This window comes from Populus euphratica, unplaced genomic scaffold, assembly GCF_000495115.2.
Source record: "Populus euphratica unplaced genomic scaffold, PopEup_1.0 scaffold371.1, whole genome shotgun sequence".
Classification (NCBI taxonomy): Eukaryota; Viridiplantae; Streptophyta; class Magnoliopsida; order Malpighiales; family Salicaceae; genus Populus; species Populus euphratica.
Window position 1 is genome coordinate 211,101 of NW_011500262.1, and position 14,737 is coordinate 225,837.

General features: G+C 37.9%; 2 protein-coding genes and 1 long non-coding RNA gene across 4 annotated transcripts; 1 reads left to right on the top strand and 2 right to left on the bottom strand.

The window, feature by feature from the left end:
• Positions 1-44: 44 nt before the first annotated feature.
• LLG1 (LORELEI-LIKE-GPI-ANCHORED PROTEIN 1) lies at positions 45-1,729 on the bottom strand. 2 transcript variants are annotated; one of them, XM_011008753.1, is made up of 4 exons: positions 1,444-1,729; positions 1,146-1,350; positions 991-1,047; positions 45-656 (listed from the first exon to the last, which is right to left on the bottom strand). In XM_011008753.1, the coding sequence occupies exons 2-4, from the start codon at positions 1,237-1,239 to the stop codon at positions 292-294; spliced, it is 516 nt and encodes a 171-aa protein (XP_011007055.1). In that variant the 5' UTR covers positions 1,240-1,350; positions 1,444-1,729; the 3' UTR covers positions 45-291. The 2 variants fall into 2 exon arrangements, with proteins under 2 accessions (XP_011007055.1, XP_011007054.1); XM_011008752.1 differs by lacking the exon at positions 1,444-1,729 and having other exon boundaries at positions 1,146-1,426.
• Positions 1,730-2,877: 1,148 nt separating this feature from the next.
• Positions 2,878-3,318, top strand: LOC105112866 (uncharacterized). The gene is made up of 2 exons (XR_839852.1): positions 2,878-2,960; positions 3,049-3,318. It is a non-coding gene; the product is annotated as an uncharacterized LOC105112866 (long non-coding RNA).
• A 5,135-nt stretch (positions 3,319-8,453) lies between these two features.
• On the bottom strand, positions 8,454-13,353 carry LOC105112867 (actin-related protein 8-like). Its single transcript, XM_011008754.1, has 12 exons — positions 12,613-13,353; positions 12,368-12,453; positions 12,088-12,158; positions 11,890-11,957; positions 11,746-11,807; positions 11,388-11,485; positions 10,954-11,035; positions 10,464-10,606; positions 9,817-9,965; positions 9,416-9,549; positions 9,126-9,244; positions 8,454-8,815 (listed from the first exon to the last, which is right to left on the bottom strand). The coding sequence occupies exons 1-12, from the start codon at positions 12,933-12,935 to the stop codon at positions 8,738-8,740; spliced, it is 1,413 nt and encodes a 470-aa protein (XP_011007056.1). The 5' UTR covers positions 12,936-13,353; the 3' UTR covers positions 8,454-8,737.
• Between the last annotated feature and the right edge of the window lie 1,384 nt (positions 13,354-14,737).

The window sequence follows — 14,737 nt, forward strand, 5'->3', positions numbered from 1 at the left end:
TCCACATCATATGAAAACAAGCAATTTTGGCATGGCCCTAGACAAAATTTAAAATTTGAAGTATTTATATGGGTAAAAATACACAACTTCACACTTGATACAACCGGGCTCCAGTCCCTTCCACTGGGGACTAGAAGATTACAAGCCTAAAAATAATTTGATTTCTTTCAGCATGCCTAAATGAGCAGTTTTAGAGATAGCAGCGTCAGAAAGCAACGAAAATCCTCCATACCAAGGTTAAAAAGAAATTATTGGAGAGAAAAAGAAAGGTAAAAAACATTTTTGGGGCCTTCAAAGTAATTGAAAGAACACCATTACGAAACCAGCTAAGAACATCAGCAGGAGAATTGGACCACGCATGATCTGGCTCCCATTTTTGTCAGCAGCCACTTCTGATGGTGGTGGTGCAGGGCATTCAAGTCCCAGCTTCCCTTCCTTGCATTCATTGGCAAAGAGACCAGGCGGATATTTCCCATAAAGGTTAATGTAGCTGAACATGATTGATGCACAATCATTGGTCAAGTCATTTAGCACATCTGCGTAAGGACAGGCAAACTCCTTAAATGATCCACAGCAGCGACTGGGAGTATACTGGGGTCCTTTACATTGGCTTGTGATGATTGTATAGTTCAGAAACTCAAAGTTTACAGGGCAAGCTGCAGATAAAGAAAGACAATACATTGCCATCAGCACGCCATCTAAAGCAGACTGATACAACCTATCAAATTCTGGAATACAATTGCGGGCTTTTTTGGCAAGAACACGCAGTCGTCAAGACAACAAACACAACATTTCGCATCTTAAATGAACAAATCAGCAATGGAAAACTCATTGGCATGCATCAGAGATCAACAAAATATGCAGTCATCGCTTAAATCACTTCGATCGCAGAAGAAAACATAGTGGCGATCACAATCTGGAGAACCCAAAACAAAACTTGACTAGAAGCGAGCAAATAAAGCGAGGCAAAAAAGTGGCAAAAAAGGCAACCTTTCTTAGTCTGAAGTAGATTCCTGCCAGTAGAAGCATGAGATTCAAAGACACCATCTGCACCCAAATTAACAAAAAAAGACAAAAAGCAATGAATAACATCGATCTTTGTAACATAAACAAAAAGTAAGGATTTTGAAACTGAAAGGAGGTACCTGAAATGAAAGTAGACGCAAAAGAAGGAGAAGCAAAGAGACCCATCAAGAGGAAGATGAAGAAGACAAATGAAAAACACTGATTCAACCCCATCTCCCTTGCAAAGATTCAACCTTACCTTTCCTTCTTCTTCAATTCGATATATCTACCTACCTCTTTGGATTATTAATGTCTTCTTCTTCTCTTTTCTTCTAAAGAAGAGATCTGGCCATAAACATAAAAGGGAGTAAGAAAGAGCAAAAGCCCTACAATTCCAAGCACATAATAAAATAAAGAGAAGGGAAAGATAGAAGATACTTGCAGTTTGTGCCTGGAAATAAATATTGCTATGAGCTGCTTAGTGGGATACAGCAAATAACGCGGAAACTGGGGTCACCAACCAATTTCTTCTTCAAGTATAGATGAGAAAGACAGTAATTGTGCTCTCTCTTCTGCTAGTCCTTGATAATTATTAGTTGATCAACTGATGGGTCAACCAAGACATGCAGGCAATGACCACTTCCAGGTTGCCGTCTCTTGTCCTCCCTGTCTTCCAATTTTTGTTTTCAAGGTCTTCGACGGAGCAACACCCTAAGACTTTTCGAGCAAATTGATTGAGTATTTATGGGCCATGTTAATATGTTGATCCACCGACTTGGTCTGAGCTGGAATGATAGTTTTAAAAACAACATTATACTGATTTTTTTTAAAAAATAATAATCTGTAGAGTTCATGATTTTAAACTGAGTCGGGAATTATAACTATACTGATGAATTGGGAGCCTAGTTCACTCAATCAATCACAAAAGTTCAGCAAGCATTAAGTACTTAGTTCTTAGGATTGTGAATGTCTAAATCCCTTCTCATCTCCTTTTTGTGTTTGTATGCAAGAGGAGAAATGTGGACTGCGTCAAGGAAGTAGTTTCATATGCCAATAACTATATTTATTAACATGTAATTAAAAAACAAAATATAAGCAATCAAATGGATATATATTGCTGAATAATTATATTTATTTTAAAAAATTATATGTATTTTTGTTAAGTATATTTTGGATAGAAAAGTCAGCTCAACATAAAAAATAAAATTTTAAAATAATATATAAAAAAAATTATAAAAAAAATATTATTTTAAAAAATTTAAGATAGAGCCCAAGCATCATTTAAGAACTCTAAAAGATAAAATTTCACATATTCAATCATCATTCAACAATTAATAATCCAACCAAATAAAAATAGTTGCTCTATTACTATATCACTAATGCAAGAGACAAATATTTCTTTGTGCCATCTCGACTAAGAAGAATCTTCCTCTAGGATCAAGAAGGAGACGAAGGAAGCTGCACTTGTGAGAAAAAAATATCTCGAAGTAAAACGCTCCACACTGCTGCAAATTAATAGGAAAGTTTCGAATAGAACGGTGGAAGAACTAGGGAGAAGGACGTTGTAGAAAGAAGAAGAAAGATTTGCACGTTCATGACGTGTTGAGAGAAAGGACAGAGGAGAGAATCTAAAAATTCTGTTATAATTTTCCACACCTATTTTGTTCCAACCATTAGGGAATTTAAAGACAAAAATACAATTACCAGCATGGCATTAATCACGTGGTCCTGCCAGCTAGGCTACAGTTATAAAAATGAAAATGCACAAAACGTAGTCGTTAGGTCTTGTATTTAAATTTCAAGCTTTACTTCAGCTTCCCTCTTTTAAGGTTGTGTCCGCTTCCATTTTGCTTGTGACAATGCCTCTTCTATGAGATCAACCTTATCCTCAAAGTGAGATTGATGGAATCGCCAGTTAAACTCCTTCGCATCTTTCCAAGTCGCTTCTGTCAAAGGTAAGTTCTTCCATAAAACCAAGTACTGGGTTGCTACAGTATTTCCTCTTTTAACCATTCTCCTTTCAATAATTTTATGTGGATACAGCAGCGGTTTCTCCGAAAGAACAGGGAGATCAGACTGCACAACATGATTGCCTACATGTTTCTTTAGCTAGGACACATGAAATACCGGATGTACCACAACAATAGCAGGTAATTGTAGTTTGTAGGCTACTGTTCCAATTTTCTTGATGATAGTGTAGGGACCGTAATACTTTGCTGACAATTTGTAAAAGCTTCATTTGTGAATCGATTGTTGTCGATATAATTGTAGTTTTAGATAAACTAAGTCACCTTCAAAGAACATTCTTTCGCTCTTTTTCGTGTTTGCTTGCTATGTCATTCTGTTTTGGGACTGTAGGAGGTTGCTCCAGATGAGCTTGAACATGTCTTCCCTTTGAGTTAAGTACTAGTCCACAGCTTCCACTAGTGAGTCCTTAGGTGTATAGGGAAGGTGAATTGGAGGCGTCATTCCATATAGGATCTCGTAGGGAGTCTTCTTAGTAGAGGTATAGTAGTTCGTATTGTACCACCATGCATAAGAGCTTAGCCATCATCCTCATTATGCAGGGATGGTTCCTATCATACATCTTAGGTAGCCCTTGATACATTTATTGACCACCTCTGTCTGTCCATCAGACTGTGGATGATAGGCTATAGAGTATTGCAAGTTAACCCCCTGCTATTTAAATAGCTCTTTCAAAATTGGCTGAGGAAGATGTTGTCCTTGTCACTCACAATTGTTGTTGGCATCCCATGCAACTTATACGCATTTTCCATAAAGACTTTGGCTTCTGTAATGGCAAAGTAAGGGTGGGTTAGGGCCATAAGGTGGGTATACTTGCTAAACCTATCGACCACCACAAAGATTACTTCCTTTCCTTCTGATTTAGGTAGCCTATCAATAAAATCCATGCTAATATCTATAAAAAGAGCGTAGGACACTGGTAACGGTTGCAGCAAACCTGGAGGCTTGACATCAACTTTGTTCTGTTGACAAATTGGGCATTCCCTGACGTATTGCCTCACTAGCCTTTAGAGTTTCTTCCAATAGAACACCCGCCCTAATTTTTTTGAAGTTACCATAACTACTGAATGCCCCCCATTACAGAGTCATGATAGAGTCTAATAAGTTGGTTCTGCAGGTTCGGTGCTTGTCCCACTACCACCTTTCCTTTTCGAATAATAGTGTCATTGACTCATGAGTAGTTAGGGTGTGAGCTAGCATCCTTGATGAGGTTTGCTATAAGCTGCTGCAGGTTTTGATCAATGTCCCAATTCTTCTTAATGTCTTCCATAATAGTTGTGGAAATGAAAGAAAGGGTTAAGGCACCTAACTCATTGTGAGAAACTTTGGAGAGGGCGTCTGCAGCTAGGTTGTCTTTGCCCCTTTGATATTCATACCTGTTAGGCAACATGTGTTATCTTCTGGTCTAGCAAAAAATTTAGGCTGGAGAAGTCTGTCCTGATGAGAAATCGTCTACCTCATAGATAGTGCTTCCATTTGGTAACAGCAAAGACAATGGCCAGCAACTCCCTCTCATAAGTTAATAGGGCTAGCTGCCGAGGACATAAAGCTTTGCTCACAAATACAATGGGGTGTCCTTCTTGCATCAGAATCACCCTTATACCTATTCTTGAAGCATCAATCTCTACTACAAATGTTTTGTCAAAATTAGGCAGGGCTAGCACAAGTGGTTGGGACATTGTGTCTTTGAGCTGTTTGAAAGCTATGGTAGCCGTGTCTGTCCATATAAAAGAGTCCTTCTACAATAACTGAGTAAGAGGTTTGTAAATAGTTCCATAACCTTACACAAACTTTTTATAATACCCTGTTAAGCCCAGGAAACTTCTAAGTTGTTCGATGGTTGTAGGTACTAGCCATTGCAAGATAGCAGTAACTTTATGTGGGTCTATTGCTACTCCCTCCTTGGTGGTCACATGTCCAAGGTATTCCATCTGTTTTGTCCCAAAACATACTTACTTCTCTTTGTTACTAATTGATGGGTACATAACACTTCAAATACTAACTTAAGGTGTTGTATATGGTCGGTCATAGTCTTACTGTAAACTAGTATATCATCAAAGAAAACCAAATAAATTTCCTCAAATGATCTAAAAAAATATCATTCATTAGACTTTGAAAGGTGGCCGGTGCATTAGATAGGCCAAAGGGCATGACTAGGAATTCATAGTGGTCATTGTGTGTTCTAAAGGCTGTTTTAAAAACATCTTCTGAAACCATTTTAATCGGATGGTAACCTACCCTTAGATTAATTTTTAAAAAAATGGTCGCCCCTTCTAGTTCTTCTAACAACTCATTTATTATAGGAATAGGGTACTTATCTTTGATAGTGATTTTGTTGAGAGATCAAAAATCAACACAACATTGTCATGTCTGATCCTTCTTCTTCACCAGCACGACTGGAGAGGCAAAAGGGCTATTGTTGGGCTGCACTATGCCTGCCTCCAGCATTTCAGCCACTAGTCTTTAGAATATCCTTTTATAACCCTGAGTATCTGTAGGATCTCAAATTGACAACCTGGCTCTCATCTTTCAGGGGTATTTTGTGATCATGCCTCCTAACTGCGGGTAACCCTCTTGGATCACAAAAAATATGCTGATAGGCTGCTAGTAGAGTCTATAAAGGTGAGTCTTCATTGTTTTCCCAAGCATGGGGTACTCCTTGAGCAGGGCTTACCAGGTCAGCCTTTCCCACCACTCTTAAACTGCAAAGCCTGACTTCTGATAGTAAGGTTTTAGTGCTTAGCAGTCCATTTAGTTCCTTCAGGCATATAGATTGAGCTAACCTAGGATTTTCTCCTCTTAGAGTTACTTCTCTATTCTGCCACCAAAAGGATACCCATTTATCTTCATAGTTGGACAATACATTTCCCAACAACTTCAACCATTGGATTCCTAGAATCATATCATAGTTCTGCAACTTTATAACAAATATGTCGGCCTGGAACTGAACTCCTTACATCTTTCATTATAGGTTCTTACATATTGAAGTGCAGGACATGGTGCTACCATTAATTGCCTCAACCACTATAGGTTTTATGGTTGTCGTGGGGCATCCCAGTTTGTCAACCAGATCAGCGTGGAGGAAGTTATGAGTACTACTCGAATCAATCAAAATTAATATGGGACATTTATCTACCTTTTCCCATACCTTAATGGTTTGACACCCCGTTGTGTTATGGATTGTTTAGAGTGATAAATGAGGGGTGAGAGCTTCTGCGTTCATTGTCTCCACCGATTCCTCTTCTTCTGAATTGTCTCCATCATCTTCTACTATACATAATGAGTATAGCCTTCAATTTCTGCATGTATACCTCAATACGAACTTATCATCACACCAAAAGCAAAGGCCCTTGGGTGTTCTTTCATCCATTTCCTTGGTTCTGATAGGTCTGGTAGGTTTATGGTTGGGGCAAACATTATTATTGTTGAGGGGTGGGTTGGTAGGTGTAGGCAGCAAGGCTTGTGGGGAAGGTTTTAAAGGAATGAGGGGGTGATTGGGGTTTGTTTTGTAAGTGTTGGCAGGATATATAAATTTTACAAGCTATGAGTGGGGACTTGCCTGACTCTGTTTTTTTGGGTAATGAGGGGTTATTTTCCGGTATGTGAGAGTGTTGTTGTGCAACCTAGCTAGGTTATAGACTTGTTTGAGTGATTTTGGCTCAAACATCTTTACTAGGTTCTTAATCTCTATCTCCAAGCCTCCTTGGAAGAACACCAAGGCTTGCTTTTCAAAATTTTATGCTCTATTCCATGACATATCAAAGTCCCTGATATAACCTTTAAAGTCCCCTTCCTACTTGTGCTTGGTGAGCTCCTCTAAGGGGTCCTTTTGAACTCGAAACCGATAACACAAGGCCTCCACATACTCTGCCCATGTAACCTCATGTCCTTCCAGGTTTCTATGTAATTCTGATACTAGTAAAGTGCCAAGCCATTCAAATAATACGAAGTTAATTTCAACTTGTCTATTTCAGGGATTTCCTCCAAGTCAAAATACTGATTGCATTTGTACAACCATTTATGTACTTCTTCCCCTTCAAAAGAAAGGAAATCTCTTCTGGGTCTACGTGACCTGTAGGTAGATGGTCCTTCTCCTATCCAATCTTGGTTGCTGGCAAGAGCAGGGTGTTGGGGCATTTGAACGTTCTAGGAGGAACTTGTCTTACCCGCTAAGGTTTGTAGAGTTTGTTTAATAAAGATTTGGTGATTCGCCATTTCTTTCATCATAGCTTTAAGCTGTGCTAGGTCATCGGATTGAGTGTGCAACTTGACTTTTATTCCATTGACTTTTTTATTAACAGCTTCTAAAGAATCATCCATTCTTCTTACGACTTGGGACCTGGTTTCTGGTGCCATTTTGCTGAGTCCAAAGACATGGGCTCTGATACCAATTTGTTGCAGGTTAATAGGAAAGCTTCAAATAGAATGATGAAAGAACTAGGGAGAAGGACGTTAGAGAAAGAAGAAGAAAGATTTACATGTTTAGGACGTGTTGAGAGAAAGGACAAAGGAGAGAATCTAAGAATTCTATTATAATTTTCCACACCCATTATGTTCCAACCATTAGGGAATTTAAAGACAAAAATACAATTACCAGCATGGCATTAATCACGTGGTCCTGCCAGCTAGGCTACAGTTATAAAAATGAAAATGCACAAAACGTAGTCGTTAGGTCTTGTATTTAAATTTCAAGCTTTACTTCAGCTTCCCTCTTTTAAGTTTGTGCCTGCTTTCATTTTGCTTGTAACACACATATATTTTAGAATAGTCTCTCTATTTTAATTTAGATTTGTTTAATTGACATACCATCCTTTTTAAAAGGATAACAAACTAAAACTCAACCTATCTTAGCTTCTGAATGAGGCAGGAACAAACCCTTCCAAAAGACTGAAATTAAGATATTTTTAATCCTTGTAACTAAGTATATGATATGATAAATATACTAGACCAGTACTTGAATGCAGAGAATCACCGGAATGAATAAAGGATGTCAAGGTTCACAATTTTATCATAATTTTTTTATTTAATTCTTAATCATAGATTTTTTTTAAAAAACATTATTTTTATGGAAAAAAAAGTCTGTTATTTATCACACGCACACATCTGGTAAATTTTAAGGTTACAACATGCCCCATAACCAATGAAAAAGTCATGTACCAATCATCACAATAATGAATTTAATGCATCAGAAAACTGTAAAAACCAACAAATTATCACAAAAACAAGTTCTAACCAGCAAGAAGGAAGAAGAAGAGAGGAGAAGTTTAGATACTTGTACAACTTTAGATAGACTTGATATATATCAATCGCTTTTCCTCGGGTTATGTGTCGAAGCAAGAAGAGGAGAAGTTCCAAAGAGGAAGACAAATTGGATTATTATTTCTCAAAGAGATTACATCTAATTATATGTTACTACTTTATTCCTTGATAATAGCCATGAACTTTCAGCAAAAAGCAGTGGGGTGCGCTGATCCGCGGCTATAAATTATAGTTTAGCTTTTCTCCGACCATGGCTTTTACAATAATTTGAGATGAAAAACAAGTTTAGATAATGAAAAATAAACAACTTTTGAAATTGTAATCGGTATAAAAACATCTCCAGCTACATCGCACAGCACCATAATACCAAAGGATATCAAAGTACCATGCCAGGCCAGGTAGTTCACACTGTTATCCCACCACCTGAGGATCCCCCATCCTTTTCCTTTTACCAAACGAGGTTTAATCTGGGCTTCCGTCGAAATTGCTTGTTTGTCACACACCAGGACTCAGGGAAGGTGCTCAACTGTGGTAGAAAATACAAGAAGAAAAAAAGAAAGCTTCGATAAAGCTTCGATATAGGTACACAGGTGAAGCGATCTGTGATCTAAACCCAAATACAGTAATGATAGAAATGACAGTCCAGAAAAAGAAGTTGGAATTTTTTTAAAGTTCATTAGACCTGGATCACACCAGATGTGCAGAGACCAAATTATGATCAATTCATGACAACTCAATCAAGGATCAAAGCTTCTAATACAAGATGAAAACGTGCAATGATGAACATATCATATATCCAATCTTGCATAATCAAAAGATCTGGATTATTAACTTACATTGCTGATAAGCTTTGCACCGAACCACGCAGTGTCTGCTCCATAAGCAGGAGAAATAACCCTAATTCCTTTTGAAATGGATGAAGGAAGAAGCCCATTTAATTCCTTCTCTAGCCTTCCTGGAAACATTTAACGAACACAGCTAGGTTCAGTTCATGCACTAGATACTCATACATTCAGTTTCTTTAACTCTTCAAGATTAGATTCTGGCAGCATCTCAACCATGCTTCCTACCAAAGAATTAAAGAAAAGGTGCAAGCATGCCCTCTTTTCATGTCTTTTCCCCTTACCTACAAGTCCAGGAAGTAACGCAGTGCCCCCTGACAAAACTACAGTCTTGAACCAGGTATCATCTCCAGTGAATCCTATAGCATGACAGTGATCCATGCAAAGAGCTACTGCCTCGTGCAAACCCTTTGTGTGCCTGTACCATGTTATAAATGAAACATTTGAGCCAACAACAGAGGTCTATTATTTTGATGGCACAACGCATGGAAAATATTCTAATTGTTGGATTGTGGAAAGAATCCAATCAGAAAATATTGGACATCTGTCGCGTCGAAATACATCAATTCTCCAACCTTTCTCCTAAGAACATTTGGGGTCGAAATAGTTTATGCAAAAACAGCATCAATGTCTTGAAAGCTTCATACCATGATGGTAGCGAAATTGTGGGAAGAAATGGACTTACACTCCAGCAATGTGTGGCTGAAATAAGACCTCCCCTGTTGTAAAGCGCTCTTTGGAAAGAGCGAACCATCCTTCTCCAGGGACTTCCAATGATGCTGGTGTATCTCTAGATAGCTCAACTTCATAATCAGCAGCGACATAACATAGCTTCTGCATATCCATATGATGCCAACAGAACATAAAGAGAAAAACCTTACATTTCTAAGGAATACAAGACTGTTATGATGCATGTGGTTCTGATCTAGTTATGGACTACATGGACAGTCCTTCCAGGGATATTTATGGACTGATTAGACAAAGCTAAAACTGAAAAGAGCCTTCTAAATTAAACTCGAAAGGTGTTCAAGCTATTTTTTTTTACTTTTCCTTTTTATTTTTTGATTTCCAAGTTTATTTGGGTCTTCTATTGCATTTTTTTTTCTTCAGATTTTCTAGTTTGTTTGGATCTGTTTTTATTTATTTATTTATTTAAGGAGTTGTTAAACTTTCACAGGGGAAACTATTTGAAAAAAAAAATTCTATAATAAAATTTTGAATTAAAATTTTTATATGGTAACCGTAGAATGTTGTTGGAAAAACTGCTTGGCTTTTGACCGAGTTCAATAGGGCATTCAACTTTAGAATGTGCCGTGACAAGAAATGGCATACCTCTTTCAATGTGCGAGCAGTGTACAGTGATCGGAAATTAATATTGTTCCGCTGCATCTGTTCTCTAAGAAATTCTGTTAATTTTAATCCTCCGACATCCACGACTTCCACTCCCACTGTGCGCATTACTTTGCCATGTAAAACTGCAAAACGTAACAGTCAGATTCCCAAACCCCCCACAATCTTGAAATCACAATAAGACATTCTAAAACAAAGGGTATTAAGAGAAGGTTGAAATTCATATAGGGTATAAAGCATGTTAGAGCCTAGAACACGAAGCATATTTTACAACTTGCAAAGGCCTAGGTCAAAACCCGTGCAATTCCTTCAACGAGTATTCCTTGAGGAAGAAATTAGACATTAGACACACAGGAAATATCACATTCTTGGCATGAAGAATGAGCCAAATACTATTTTTAGTTCACTTTATACAGCATTTCAATTTCTATACAAGGAGGAAGCATGGATCGAAAGGAAGATAATGGCTTACTTGGAACCACAGACGTGACTTGAAAACCAATATTGACAACAATTCCTGAAGTTCGCTGTGCTGCATACAATGCTAAAGTTGCCTGTGTTTGTCCAAAAACATTTATTTGCAATTATAATAAGCTGAATAATACCAGAACCTCTAGATTCAGTCATAGACAAGAGGGATTATTAACATCAATCGATGCAACAAACAAAACGATTCAATTTTCCATGTTTCGAGAAGTTGCCTTGCCTACAATTACACAGAAGAAGCTCCCAAGTACTCAAAGAAAAGTGATCTCTGGCATTGTTGACAAGTCCTCTTTATTTAACATGGAAAAGTATTTTCCAGAAGAAAAGGAAAGAAACTCGGATGATCTAACCTTGTTAGCACAATAACCAATGGGATACATTGAGCGACTAGAGGAATGAGTTGGTAAATAGAGGCAACACCTGATTAACAGCACAAACAGCTGGAACATCCATGTCAAACAGAGCTGTGTAGATCGCTTCTTTTAGCTGCCTCCTAGATACTCTTGCAGATTCAGTATCTGCAATCGTAAACACATGGAGCAAGTTTAGAGGAGAGGAATACACTATTCATAACCGTCGAATCCAAATTCCAGCGATCATGAGTTGACTGTGTGCTTTAAATCTGGACATGTCAGGTCAGACAAAAAGGTTATTTGAAATATTTCTTCTTTGATTAGATAATAGAGAACTGTATCAACTAAAGAAAGGTAAGACTTAAACATATAATATTTAGCAAGATACATTGCTCAAGAGTAATTTAGTTTAAGTGGCAACTGACCATCATAATTGCGAAGTGGAAGGGAGAGGACAATTGGCTGTGCAGATGCTTTTACCTGCATCCTGTAAACACACTGTTTTCAGATACATAACATATACACAAGTTTATAAAATAAGTCGCTGCACAGAGAGAGGGAGGACAGACCTGCTATAAATAGTAGAAAAAAAGTTTCGAAACCTGAAGTACGATGGAGATTCGATATTGACAAATTCCTGCTCATCAAATAATTTCAGAATCGGAACAGGTTTACTATAAGTTGATGGAAGCCAACAAATTATGACAAGAGATCTAAGAGGTATCCTATTTTGCAAAATGGCTGGCCGATTAAAAGAAAATGCTCACCGAAAAAGTAGCCGACCGACCGGACGGGCAAGCATATTTACTCCAGCCAAACTTGTAATAGCCAGAACCACCTTTTCATTTACATTTGTGATAGAAGAATCAACAAATAGATAAAACTTTCAACAATCAACAATTTCAGAACAATCGAACAACATTTGATATTTGAATAACCTGTAGCAATGCTACTGTAATACGAAATTCTATCTTGCTATAAATGCTCTTGCACCTAATTTTACTTCAAATTAACAACTCCAGACTTTGAATTGCATAGAACTCTCACCATCAACAATAACAGCACCAGGAACTTGAACCCTTTGCCTGTATATACGCATGAATGACGACTTTGCTATGTGACTGGAGAATTTCCTGTTGTGATCACAATTCCATTCTCACAATTTAGAAGGGGAAAAAAAATTCCCTCACCTATAAAAACTCAAATAAACAGTATAAGAAATCCATAATTAAACCATCAGAATCCGCTAAATTATACTCGATTGGGCTTCAAATGAAAAGGACAGAACTTACTGTAAATTGGTTTCAGCGAAAAAAACAGAATTCCAAGTATCATGATAACTTTGGAGAAAATAAATCCATAGGCGATCATCAGATACAAGTGATCTCCATGGCTTGCATACTACACTCAATCTTGCTGCATCTTTTGGCCCCACCAATTTTACTATTTGGAATACCACATCAATCGGTAGCCGATCAAAAGCTCCCAAAGATGATGGTGGTGGTGGTGATTTTGTGTAACCCGGTGCACTTATCACTGAGTCAACGTGAGAACTAGGACAAGAACTCCTCCTATTCGTCACCGATTCCCACACTTTTTTTAATAACATTGCCATGGCTGAAATGGGTTCTCGCTGCTTCGATTCGAGGTTGTGAAATTCAATTATTTTTTGAGGGAAAGTTCTGAGCTCCCTTTCTTTTCCTGCTCTTAGGGAGTTGGTAAGGTCGTTGTGTTAAGGCGGATTTGTGAACGCTGAGGTAGATGCATACGATGGCCACACGTGGAGGGGGAGCAGCCAGAGATTGGTTATTGTTAACGAACCTAATTTTGTCCTTCCCTCGTGTTTGAGTGAGAAAATGTGGGGCCTGACCAGACAGAAGCTATGGCTTTTCTTGACGTTTGTGTAAGATGGAGATGAGAAAACAAGGGACCAGACAGGAGCTATGGCTTTCTCGATGCTTGTTTAAGAGGATGCTGATGCTAATGTAATCAATCAATTGGATCTACATCTACTAATAACAAAACTTAGTCAAGTCAATGGAATATTTAATCTCTGATAGTATTTTATTCGGTGGAAATTGGCTTACAATCTTACATGTTGAAGCGTCATAAGATCTTCTTCAAATAATTCTTCTGAGAAAGCCAAATCTTCCTCTTACTTCTGTCTCGGTAAATTTTCATTCCTAGAATCTTGTTTGTTGGTCCCAAGTCCTTCATATCAAACTCCCTAGCTAACTGTGCTTTCAATTCTTGGACTCGATCTTTGTTGGGGCCTCTCACCAACATGTCATCCACATACAACAATAAAATGATAAAATCTTCTTCAAACCTCTTGTAATACGTACAATGGTCTGAACTAAGTTTGTTGTACCCAAGACTAATTATAAAGGAATAAAATCTCTTGTACCAACACCTCGGCGCCTATTTAAGACCGTATAGAGATTTGTTCAACCTGCAAACCAAGTTCTTCTTGCCTGTTTCAGCAAAACCCTCTGGTTGGAGCATATAAATTTCTTCTTCAAGTTCTTTATGAAGAAATGCAGTTTTCACGTCTAACTGCTCCAAGTGAAGATCAAATATAGCACATATTGCCAAGAATACTCTAATTGTTGTAAGTCTTATCACCGGAGAAAATATCTCATTGAAGTCTATTCCTTCTTTCTGAGCATATCCTTTCACCACCAATCTTGCATGATACCGCTCCACTTGATCATTGCCATTACATTTTATCTTGTAAACCCATTTGTTATCAATGGCCATTTTTCCTTATGGTAGTGGAATAAGATCCCAAGTATTATTCTTGTGCAGAGCTTCAATCTCCTCTTACATTGTTGTCATCCACATAGATACATCTGTGCTTTTGATAGTCTCATGAAAAGTTGATGGCTCTCCATCCTCTATTAGTAGACAATATGTAATGTTACTTTCAATAACATATTCTGAGTGCCAAGCCAGTGGTCTTCTTTCACAAGTCGATCGTCGAACTTTAAGAGTTTCAGACTCTATTTGTTCTTGCTCTTCATGGTTTGGTACAGCTTCAGAAGAAGCATGATTTTGAGTATTTTTCACATGAACTGTTGTAGTCTCCTTTAGAATGCTATTATGTTCTTCCATTTGCATTTTACCTTCTGTAAATATGACCTCTCTGTTGATCACTACCTTGTGGGCAGTGGGATCCCACAAGCGATACCCCTTCACTCCATCAGCATATCCCAATAATACACATTTTCTGGATTTTGAATCCAGCTTGCTAACTTCTTGTGTATTGTATATCACATACACAGGACTTCCAAATATATGCAATTGAGAATAATCAGATGGTTTTCCAGTCCACATCTTCATCGGTGTCTTCAGCTCAATTGCGATTGATGGAGATCGATTTATCACATAACAGATGGTGTTGACTGCTTCTGTCCA

Excerpts from the sequence above, each read along its gene's own strand:
- LOC105112867 (XM_011008754.1), bottom strand. The coding sequence starts at position 12,935 with ATGGCAATGTTATTAAAAAAAGTGTGGGAATCGGTGACGAATAGGAGG. Across the intron at positions 11,808-11,889 it reads TTTTCTACTATTTATAGCAG|GATGCAGGTAAAAGCATCTG; the intron begins GTCTGTCCTCCC and ends GTGTGTTTACAG. Across the intron at positions 9,550-9,816 it reads CAGCCACACATTGCTGGAGT|GCACACAAAGGGTTTGCACG; the intron begins GTAAGTCCATTT and ends AACATGGTACAG.
- LLG1 (XM_011008753.1), bottom strand. The coding sequence starts at position 1,239 with ATGGGGTTGAATCAGTGTTTTTCATTTGTCTTCTTCATCTTCCTCTTG. Across the intron at positions 1,048-1,145 it reads TGCGTCTACTTTCATTTCAG|ATGGTGTCTTTGAATCTCAT; the intron begins GTACCTCCTTTC and ends ATTTGGGTGCAG. Across the intron at positions 657-990 it reads TCTACTTCAGACTAAGAAAG|CTTGCCCTGTAAACTTTGAG; the intron begins GTTGCCTTTTTT and ends CTTTATCTGCAG.